A 12,095-nucleotide genomic window follows, 5' to 3' on the forward strand; every position below is an offset into this window, starting at 1 on the left:
GATTATTCTTAATTTTTTTTATTTTTTCTATTTGTGTGCATCAAAAATAAAAGAGAGGAAAGAAGTTGGGATGGGGGCAGGAAGGAATACAGACATTTAAGGACACAGTTAAGCTGCTCTTTATGCGCAATTACGCACGCTCGTCCTTAGGGACATTTTTAGTCCACGTTCAGAGTAACAAATGCCAAATGTCCCAAAAGATTTGTTTTAAATGGTACCACACTGTGTGAGTGTCTGTGTAAAGTGCGCTAAACAGTAGCTTATTTCCCCGATGGGTCTTTTGACGTCACGCATGTGATATAGGCTATACAATGCGCACCGGCGAGTTTAAAGTTCCTGTCTCCCTCCACTTCAGGCCGGATATTCAGCCGGTGTGCCAAAGACTACGAGAAACACAGCAGTATTTTAGGTCAGGTTATTTGGGGAAGTGCCAAAAAGTGATTGCCTGCCAGAATTTGATTTCTGGCCGCGGGAGCGCGCACAGCAGCCCGTTGAGCAATAGCGCTAAAACGTCAGATTTTCAGATTATGAAGCTCAAGAATGAGATCAAGTCCTATTTCGGCAGAAACAAGTTTTCATTAACTGTATTTGACCTTCAATCAATCTTTGGCAGGTGAAAATGCCTATATTTGTGCTGTAATGGTCCTTTAAAAGAGTTAAAAGCAATCCTGTGAGGCGCTCTAGTGTTTATATTATGAAGCTCAAGAATGAGATCAAATCATATTTAGGTAGAAACAACCTTTCATTAACTGTATTTGTCCTGCAATCAATTTTTGGCAGGTAAAAAGACCCATTTTCAGGGGAGAAATCAGATTCTGGCGACTCGGGCTCGTGCGTAAAGACGCGGACGCTTTGCACAGATGGATTCTGACATCGGCGCGTCGTGAAGAGATAGACATCAACTAAACGCAGTCTCTCTTGACTGTGGTTGGGAAAAGGAATTACTCATTCTTCACGCCAACACCTGCACTTCTGTGCGCGTCGATGTCACCATAGCGCACGGCTTTTCTTCAGCTCCATGGATGAGAAGAATCAGCAGGCGGCAGAATGGTTGTTTTGGGTGCGACTAACGGGACTTTTGGAGGTGACAAGGTGAGGTCGTCGTTTATGGTGGAGGATAAAGTTGGAGGAATCATGATCTCTGAGGGGGTCGCTCCGCGGCTGCTGGAGATGGCGCAGGGCGCAGCGGAGGCTGTAGCGGCGGCAGCAGCTTCAGTTTCAGCAGCTTCAGCAGCAGCAGTGTCTCCGTCCAGCTCCAGTCAGCCGCGGGTCGTGATGGAGAGCAACGGGACGCGCTGCGGGGAGCAGATCCTGAGCCACGGCCGCGCGGAGAAGGTGCTGATCGGCGGGGTGCTCACGCTGCTCACGCTGTCCACCATCTGCGGGAACCTGCTGGTGGTCATCTCCGTGTGCTTCGTGAAGAAGCTGCGCCAGCCCTCCAACTACCTGATCGTGTCCCTGGCCGTGGCCGACCTGTCCGTGGCGCTGGCCGTCATGCCCTTCGTCAGCATCACGGACCTGATCGGCGGCCGCTGGGTGTTCGGACACTTCTTCTGCAACGTCTTCATCGCCATGGACGTGATGTGCTGCACCGCGTCCATCATGACTCTGTGCGTAATCAGCATCGACAGGTGAGCTCAAGGTGGAGTAAGATGTTTATTCCGGTTAACCTCAAACAGCAAGGTAGAAGTTGTTAAGTTAATATATATAGCATATAAATATATATACATATTTATTTTATTATATATAAATAAAAAAATATATATATATATATTTATTTATTTTATTATATTTTATATATATATATATATATATATATATGTATATATATGTATATATATATATATATATATATATATATGTATATATATGTGTATATATATATATATATATATATATATATATATATATATATATATATATATATATATATATATATATATATATATATATATACACACACATATATATATATATATTTTATATATATTAATAAAATAAATGATATATATTGTGTATTAAAAATGCATATATATTTATTATATATATATATTTATATATATATATATATATATATATATATATATAATATATATTAATAAAATAAATGATATATATTGTGTATTAAAAATGCATATATATTTATTATATATATATATATATATTTATATATATATATATATATTTTTTTTTTTTTTTAATATTTTTTTTAATATATTTAATATATATATATATATATATAATATATATATATTATATGCATTAGGTTTTTACCAACATGGTATTAACCATTAATATATATATATACAGCCAAAAAACAAACAAACAGCAAGTTAGAACATCATCACTGGTCATTGAGACCAAACATGGTACACTTTTATTTGTCTGCTACTAATTTATTCAACTTCCATGACCTTTAAATCCACTGAGTCAAACAAAGATTTTTGTCGGCTGCATATATATTTTGCCATTCATATCCTTTAATCCTCCATTTAATTATCTGACAAAGATCCAGTACTGAGTACGTGTCTCAGCCTGATAATCAGTTTGGTCTCAGTCTACTGACAGAGATCAAGCTCTTTAGCTCAGGGTCTCCTTCAAGGGCCACTACCTGGACCTGGAGAGACAGAGTGACTGCTGTGTTGATATATGCAATGACATGTCTTGAACCTTTCAGCTCAGCTCCTTGTGCACACCAGACCGAGTCCTGACTTAAGATCCAGTCTAAACGGATTAGGAGTCAGCATGACAAATGACTCATATATTGTTAAAAATGTTGCTTTTTTAGATGTAGATCATTACCAGATTTTTAAACTTGAAACTCTTGAAATTGATGTTTTCACTAGTTTTATAGATCGGTTTGCACCAGTGTTTTTGTTTTCATTTCTCAAGTGTGAAGATAAATAATTCAAAAACACCTTTAAGATTGGACTGTGGTGTAACTGTAGCCTTAAGCTTTACCCAGCATGCTTGGGTTAGCCGATCACATATGGTCCTTATCAACATCCTGGAGCTTTTCATTCATAAAATTACCCAGTGTCCATCTGGGGCTGCATATGGCATCCGCGGGTTGTGGTAAAGGGCTTGGCTTTCAGGGATCATGTTGAGTCAGGGATCAGCAAGGCTGTCTCTACATGTCTGAGGCTTCTATGCCAGGTTTGGTTGTAGGGTGAGGGTTAGGGTCTGGTGATGTCATCTGTGCAGCATGCTGGGGCTACATTTACGTCATTATCCTGCTTCTGACCTGACATAGCTGCCAGTTTTCCTGTCATACCTGCTGGCAGACGTGACCTGTTGTGTGGCAGCCAGATGACGGTTTTGAATTCATTATCCTGTCAGTGCAAGCCGCAGCTTCCCAATCATTAGGGCTCGAGCACTTTCAGTCCGAGGCCCTATTGTATCTAGGAATTTTTTTTTGTTTCTCGTTTTTCTTCCGATGAAATGAGGGCCTTTTTGCCCCCCTAAACGTGCCCAAAAAGTCACCAAATTTTGCACGCAAGCCAGGCCTGGCGAAAAATTTGATATTTAAAGCAGCACAATGTAACTTTCAGCTTTTCTGTTTCACCAAGTGAACAGACGGAACGCAAAAAAAAAAGATGTTAAACTGCTGGAAAGGAACTGGAATTTACCGGGATACCTTAAACAAGGAAGCCAGGGAGCGGTATATGGAGAAAATAATGATTATTAACGGTCTGGATCTTTAGAAGGATTTACTGCCGCAGTTCTGCACAACCCACGTCTTACTACCTTGTTTAGGAGTGTTTGGCAGCTGCTTTGGTAAATGTTTGACTCGCCATGTGTTTCAATAAATTAGTATAATAGTACAACATACAGTACATGTTTTGTATTACTCTTACTTTTCTTTTCTTTTTTTTGACTGCTTTGAAGAGGCTCCGAGGCGTGAGCAATATTTTTTTTTCCTCGTGAGATTATTTTTTTCCTCTGCAGCTATAAATCAAATAGTTCATATTTTTTCCTCAACAAAATTAATCGCACCGCAGAGAGCTGGCCAACAACAGCGTTTAGCTGGAGAAGTGGGGAATAAAACCCGTTTGAATGATCCGACCCCGGTCTGTGAGTGTTTGTTTGTGGTTTAATAAACCCGTGTTTTGATCCGACCCCGGTCTGTGTGCGTGTTTGTTTGTTTACTGAGGAACGTTATGTTTGGTCGGACTCGTTACAGCCGCGATCCAACCGAGCCGACGACTCTTTTACTCTTTTAATTTGTTATCTCAGATAATTGGCCGGCCTGCGTGGTTCTGCCTCCGAGCAGGAAAGCGGTGAAAAGTTAAACCATTAGCGATCTTTTCCCCACGTCTGTTGTGTGGAGCTGCTGCAGCCACAATGCAGCAACGGGTTACCAGCTTCTGCTGAGCTCTGCGCTCCACGCCCCACCCATTTTCGTCTCGACTACGAATCGGGAAGGAGGGGGGAGTGACGTATGCCGTAAAGCAGTCAAAGCCGTAAAAATGTGTAGTTTTTTAGTGTGGAAAGGTTCCTACCATGCTCATCAAAGTTACATAGTGCCAGTGAAGGTGATACAGACCCCCCAGACCATGACAGAGGTTCATTAAACCTGCTGGAAGTTGATGTACCATCACAATGACTCTGGAAATGTGATATTAAGGTGGAGAAGTTACGTAGTGTCGCTTTAATGGTTTGCATTAATGGGCGTGACAAAATGGCTCAACAGCGCCCCCTTGAAAACTTTGCGCCTCAAGCCCCACAATACGGTTTGACGTACATGCATGAAAATCGGTACACACCTGTATCATGTCGCAACTTAAAGAAAAGTCTCTTGGCGCCATGGCCGAAACCGAACAGGAAGTTGGCTATTTTGAATTAATCGTGTAATTTTGCCGCAATTTATGCCATTGCTTCGGCCGCTTCTTCGCCCGAACCGTAACGTGCACCCAGGTGTGTTATACATCAAAATGTGCGTCTCAATCCTGCGACGATGCACATTACTTTTCTCAGTCAAAAGCGTTACCATGGCGACGATAGACGCTAAAAAGCGCGCCCCTCCCTTCTTCTGATTGGTCCATATTTGATAGTTCCTACTTTCTACCATAACTTTTGAATGGTTTGACATAGAGAGTTGTGGGTGGTTTCATCCACTAAATGTCCAGGCCTGAAGAATCTACATGCAAGTCATACAAGCTTCCACTGCAGCCTGAACGTGCACAAGGGTGCGAGGGCCCGTTCATCGCTGCTTGCAGCTTTAATTCCCGCTTACTTTTGTTTCATTCTCAAGTATCTAAGTGCTTCACATTGAAGGATGTCAGTGTTTTTCGCTTACAGGAAACTTTGCTGGCTACAAATGAAGACAGATGATTTATCTTTTCCCCGTATTCTGTAAACTGACTGTGATCTTTGCAGTATGGGAGCCCCCTCTGGCTGTGGGGACACATGCATCTGCACAGTCACCGCCCTGCCAGTGTGTGGGGGTTTCAAAACATCATTACAAGCTTTTGATCATTGTGGGTCTTAGTATTAGGAAATAACAACCTCAACTACGATGAAAAACAACACATTTTTCACTTTTTGCCGTTATTGATTTAATAGCATAAAATGTGTGAGCAATAGTAAATACCAGCACGATTCAGGAGCTGGTAGAGTCAACCTCAGCAGTGATACTTTGTGGGTGCCATTTCCTGCTTGACCGTATCCATCTTTGACCTGGTTGTGGGGGAATTTCAATCCATTCCTCTTTACAGCGTTGCTTCAGTAATGGAGGTTTTGTGACGTCTGTCTCGACACAGCTCTCTTCCACAGTATATTCAATTACATTAAGTACACCGTTCCAAGACCTGGATTAATTTAGGTTTCATGTGTTGCTGGTGTGTTTTGGATAACATGCAGAGGAGTTTAGGGCCAGCTGAATCAGTGCAGGTCACCCACATTCCTGCGGCTGTAAAAAAAATGATCCCCCCCCCCCCAACCGCCGTGCTGGACAGTTGGTTGGAGTCATATCTACAAACAGCTCCACCTTGGTCTCATCTGTCCACAGGACATTGTTCCACGGGTCATGTGGTGTGCTCAGTTGCATTTTGTGGACCTCAGTCGTGTTTTAATGCTTTTTTTTCTTTGATTTGATTCCTTTTATTTTTCTCATCTTTTTCTTTCTGTTCATGCTCTGAGTAGGAGAAGATGACATTACACAGCAGTGTCAGATAGGCTCTGATCATCAAGAGCTTTGTTAGCCAAGAAGAGTTTCTCTTATCCTCTCTTCACAAGACATTTGCATATATTTGCAAGGAGTGTGTCCACATGACAAAGAATCTAGTCATACATTGATTGTGCTATTTTATTTATTTATTTTTTGTCTGCATATATATTAATGGTTAATACCATGTAGGTAAATACCTTAGGCATATATATATATATATATATATATATATATATATATATATATATATATTTATTTTATTAATTTTAATTTATTTATTTTATTGTCCTGGAATTTAACATGTTTGCTGAGGCTTGTACGGTCTCAGATTCAGCTCTTGAATTTCTCTTGCATGGTGTGATTTGGAGGGTAAATTTAAACCCTTTTGAAAACGTTCCACTTGTAGTATAATATCGAAATATACGGTTCAGTTCAGTTCAACTTTATTGTACCAGAAGGGAAATTTGCCTTGCAATTGACCTAAAATGAATAATCTTTCTAACAGCCCACGTTTATTTTCTTTTGGCATATTCAGTGTTGAATATTAATTTATTTTATGAGTTGTTTGTCAGAGGTTATCTTTGTCAGATAAGTGCCACTATGAGCAGATCACTTTTATTTGGTTTATTTGTAAGGATCCCCATTAGCTATTCTAAAAACAAGACATAAAGAAGGAAAACAAAATAACACGACAAAGCTACATTAAACTTTACCGTACATGAAAATCATTATCTTAAAGCAAAAAAAACATACATGAAACATTCCAATATACAGTAAAACATCATCTAGGCCGTGAAAATCAGATCAAAAACTACACCTTACCCTGTCCAGTATGTATATGTGTCTGTATAAGTGTGTGTGTGTATGGTATCCTATACATATGATATTCCAAGGTGTTTCTCAATTTGCCTTTTGAATATTGATTTCTGTGTTAACTTTTATGATGTTTACACATGAATAAGCATGAGATTAAAAGAGGGTGTACTCAATTTTGCAAACATATTGACTGTTTGGGGGGATTTGCTTCTCTCCAGGTATCTGGGCATCACGAAACCGCTGACGTATCCTGTTCGTCAGAACGGCTGCGGCATGGCCAAGATGATTGTGTCAGTGTGGCTCCTCTCCGCCTCCATCACCCTCCCCCCGTTGTTCGGCTGGGCCCAGAACGTCAACGACGGCCGAGTCTGCCTCATCAGCCAAGACTTCGGCTACACCGTCTACTCCACGGCCGTGGCCTTCTACATCCCCATGTCGGTGATGCTCATCATGTACTACAGGATCTTCAGGGCAGCCAAACTCAGCGCAGCCAAGCACACCATCACGGGCTTCCCCAGGATAGCGGTGCAGCGTGCAAGGGCGTCCCTACGAGGGGGGACAGGGGGCCACGCTGCCAAACAGCCGTCAGAGTCCGGGGAAACTGGAAGCGTTGAGGGGACGGAGGCAGAGCAGGAGGAAGCTGAGGAGGAGGAGGAAGAAAGCCTGGACTGCGTTGCGGTGGCGTTGAAGCTCCAGCGGGAGGTGGAGGAGGAGTGCAGCAGCCGCGTTTCCCGCCTGCTCAAGAGCGGCGAGCACCACCAGCGGCGCAAGAGGAAAAACCAGTCCATCTTCAAGCGAGAGCAGAAAGCGGCGGCCACTCTCGGCATCGTGGTCGGAGCGTTCACCTTCTGCTGGCTGCCGTTCTTCTTAGTGTCGACCGCCAGGCCGTTCATCTGCGGCGTGGAGTGCAGCTGCGTGCCGCTCTGGCTGGAACGGACTCTGCTGTGGCTCGGGTACGCCAACTGCCTCATCAATCCCTTCATTTACGCCTTTTTCAACCGCGATCTGAGGACCACCTACAGTAACCTGCTGAGGTGCCGCTACAGGAACATTAACCGCAAACTTTCAGCGGTCGGTATGCACGAGGCGCTAAAACTGGTGGAAAAACCAGAAGCTGATGTGTGAGACTGATGCTTTGTAAACGAACAGTGGACGCTGCAGACTCACTTTGGTGCGATGAAACCGGACCCCTGCCCCAATGACTGTGTTGTGCATGTTCAAAAATGCCGGTTTCGATGCACGCTGATTTTGCACTCAGCTTCTGTGGGTGGAACCCTCCAGCTCAGTGGCCAGGGAGAAGTTGAGGGAGCTCAGCCGGAGCACCACGCTACACGTTATCACAGTCACGGTGTCTTCACAGCTTCCAAATGTCAAGTATTTCCTCAAGTGGAGCAGTTGTGATTCAAACTCTTGATATGTAAAAATTGTACGTAACATGTACATGTACATCAGTGTTCTTGCTGTCTTTTGGACAAACTGCTCTGATCTGCTGGACCTGATACACGTTTATATTTTCTGCTTATTTTGTCGGGTATCGTTGTGTTGAGAGAGCTCTGTTGAAAATCTATTTATTGACCAATCATTTTTGTGATGGGTAGCTCATTTATGAACAAAGCCGCAGTTTTAGGTGAAGAAATCCAGAACACGACCATGCAACAGACAACAAGCTGCAGATAAAAAAAGGGAATTAGGCCACGTTTACACATTACAAAAACGGATATTCCCCCCTCTACATTTTTAAAAATACCATCATTTACACCAACCCACATAAATATGCTGTTAATGGGTGCTATGAGCTGCCAAACCTACAGGGGGCAGTGTAACGAGAAGCATAGAGTCATGCTAGTCAATCAAAATCCCGGAAAAAAAATGACATGAGTAACTACAGTGACCAAACAAATTAAAAACACAGGTCGCACACATGACGCTGGTAACGTTTCTGTGGAATTATGTGACGGTCTGAAGCCTAAATGTCCGTTTCTCTCTGTTTACAAGCAAATCTCCACAGAGTTTTCAGTAATGATCGTTTTTGGTGACTTTAAGCTTCGTTTTCGTGTTAACGTACGGCCAAAATGCATGAAAACACCACCGTTTTTGCTACGTGTAAACAGGGCTTTAATGTACTGTATTCAGACACTTTGTGAATGTGACTGTGCTGCTTCCTGCACGGCCATGCCCGGTTTGTGTGCAGCACAGTCTCTTTACAGATCACACTCCTAGTGTTACATTTCACACAATGTTTAACAGTTACTTTGCATTTCTGGGTTTTACAGAAGGGGCTACATCCGGCTTGCTGGTCTGACTGAATTCAGAAAGTGAGGAACAACTCAATCTCTTGATGAACCATCTACATCTGTGGTGCCAAATAGTTAGCTGTCACTTTAGCCACTTAGCACCTGAAGAGAACTTGACCTCTCAGCTCTGAATAAAGATCAAGCAGAGCGTAATTATTCTTATATTAAATACAATATGTCTATATGTGTAATGCAGCCATGATCCCAAAAACTATGCCACAAATTTTGCAGAAATGTGTGGTTTCATATGACTTTAGCTAATGAGGTATATAAAACTTCTCCCCTATACAGTTTTCATGGATGTGCAATGTAGCTGTGGTTTGAACAAGACTGTAAATATGTTTATTTATGCTGCAAAGTTGGACATTTTGACATAGAGGTCAATGGAGTTTTACTCGCCTTTGGAGCCAAGAGGAATTGCACATCCGTGTTCACATCAGAGGAACCCAGATGTTGCCCCTTCTGTAGAAGCACAAGTCGCCTGTAAGCAGGACTAGAGCATTCAGACTACTCTGCTTATCTGTTGATTGTTCTTATTTCCAATGACAAAACTTGACATGTTATTTTGGTGCGTCAGAAAATGGTATCACAGTTTTTAAGATTGTAAAAAAAAAATTAAGAACCCAACTGCCTTGTAAGCTGCCTTGGTGTAGTACCCTGAAATGGGGGTGCTACACCCCTCTGAAATGCATTGAAAAGGAATGCACACAAATAAAACAGAATAAAGCAGCAAATCTTTGCATCTTAGAAACTGATACTTGCGCATCTATGTTGTTTTTACACACTCAATGACTTCTTTAAAAGCCTGGTTTGAAATCTTAAAGGAGCTTGAGGCAGGATTGAGGCAGGATTTATGAAAAAAATTCGTATACGTTTTAAGTTTTCTAGTAATAATGTCAGATGAAGCGTTCCAAACCAAAAAGAATGAGCCCTCTAGTCTAGTGTATCTCTCCGTTGCCTTGAACAGGCTGTGTGCTGCAAAATGTGCTGCAGTGCTGGGGCCGAGTTTCCCGCGCTGTCCTACGGATGTGACGTCACATGACGCTGCATGCACGTTCTCCCCGTTCTCCCGTGCCGGCTTCACTGTTGGCTGCAGTACCCCCAACGGCCGTCGTGGTGAAGGGTGGCGCTAGAGAGTCTCATTTCTTAAAAGGAGCCTCATGCTCCTTTAAGTATTCTTCAATATGCAAAATGTTTTTGATTCCAACACTTGATACGGGAATTTAAACAGTATTTTCAGACCGTGAGTTGAAAAGATGAGTTTAATTGTGAAGAACAGCTGTCATTTTCCTTTGGTTGAAATGTTGCTGAACTATTATTGACAGCAGAAAAAAAAAAAAAAAAACCTTCTGTACAGCCCATTTCTGATTATATAGATTATATTTAACTGCTGGCACTCCTTTTATTCACTGCCATTTCCACCAGTACAGAATGTACCGAATCAACTGCAATTGGGTGGGGGGGACATTATTCCATACCTATGCTCATACAGGAGCATCCAAGAGCAACTATTCAAACTATTCATTACGGCTGCAAAAATACCAGCATTCCTGCAGCACTGTAGACTATTTTTGACATCTTTTGTTGATACCAGTCTGGTTGTCACTCTGCCTTGGCAACCGTCCCCCAGAAATAAAAGCAGAATCCAGACGAAGGAAATTAATTGAAGAACATTTTTAGGATGGCTTTTTGGGTCTAGTTAACATACAGTATAAGCAAAATGTAAGTAGGTTACAGAAAAAAGCAGGAAAATATAAAAACAATACGAAGTGTGGAAAGGAGGCGACAGTGGAAAGGAAGAACCAGACTTGGGGAGGGGAGCGCTCTGACTCGACTGAAAGTTTTTCTTTAATGCTGGTGATTGTTGTTGACTATTGTTTGTTTGACTGGCCTTTTTATTTGGGAACCTAATCGCTATAAAGTAATACTGTCTTCCTATTTATTTAATCATATTACGAAATACCTCAAACGTTATATTTACCAAAAGTTATATTTTTCACCCACAAAGGACAGGGGACATTGCGCAAAGGCAAATAACCCATATGTGTTGCTTTCATCTGTAAGGGTGGGTAAGTTTATTTCTACAGCACATTTCAGCAACAAGGCAATTCAAGGTGCTACAGTGAAAACCTGATAAGTAAAGAAGGAAAGAAAATATGCATTACAGTGCAGTGGCATAATAAAGAAAGGTTAGAATAGAGCGAGAGTTACAGTTAATGAAATCAACATTGTTTAAATTTAAATTCAGAATACGGTAGTTTGAATAATTCATCAAAGGCAGCTATAAACAAATTCGTTTTTAACTTTGATTTAAAAGAACTGAGGGTTTCAGTTTCTGCAGTTTTCTGGAAGTTTGTTCCAGATCTGTGCAGCATAGAAGCTGAATGCTGCTTCTCCAGGTTTGGTTCTGATTCTGGGGACACAGATCAGCCCTGAACCAGAAGACCTGAGAGGTCTGGATGGTTGCTATGGCAACAACAAGTCTGATGTATTTGGGTCCTAAAGTATTCAGTGATTTATAAACTAACAGAAGCATTTTAAAGTCTATTCTCTGAGGAACAGGGAGCCAGTGTGAAGATCCCAGAACCGGAGTGATGTGGAGCATTTTCTTATTTCTGTTGAGAACTCAGGCAGCAGCGTTCTGGATCAGCTGTCTGATTGACTTTTTAGGCAAACCTGCGAAGACACTGCTGCAGTGATCAATTGCACTGAAGATAAATGGAGGATTTCATCAAGGTCCTGCTGAGACATTGGTGCTTTGATCCTGGAGATGTTCTTCAGGTGATAGAAGGCCGACTTTTTAATTGTCTTAATGT

The 12,095-nt window shown here is 41.8% G+C and overlaps 1 protein-coding gene across 1 annotated transcript; it reads left to right on the forward strand.

Moving 5' to 3' along the window:
- Positions 1-509: 509 nt before the first annotated feature.
- Positions 510-10,025, forward strand: LOC133463360 (5-hydroxytryptamine receptor 7-like). Its single transcript, XM_061744862.1, has 2 exons — positions 510-1,631; positions 7,204-10,025. Exons 1-2 carry the CDS (start codon positions 1,048-1,050, stop codon positions 8,108-8,110), a joined length of 1,491 nt encoding a protein of 496 aa, XP_061600846.1. The 5' UTR covers positions 510-1,047; the 3' UTR covers positions 8,111-10,025.
- The last annotated feature ends 2,070 nt before the right edge of the window (positions 10,026-12,095 follow it).

Source organism: Cololabis saira, chromosome 17 (assembly GCF_033807715.1).
Source record: "Cololabis saira isolate AMF1-May2022 chromosome 17, fColSai1.1, whole genome shotgun sequence".
NCBI lineage: Eukaryota > Metazoa > Chordata > Actinopteri > Beloniformes > Belonidae > Cololabis > Cololabis saira.

Excerpts from the sequence above, each read along its gene's own strand:
- LOC133463360 (XM_061744862.1), top strand. The coding sequence starts at position 1,048 with ATGGTTGTTTTGGGTGCGACTAACGGGACTTTTGGAGGTGACAAGGTG. Across the intron at positions 1,632-7,203 it reads TGCGTAATCAGCATCGACAG|GTATCTGGGCATCACGAAAC; the intron begins GTGAGCTCAAGG and ends GCTTCTCTCCAG.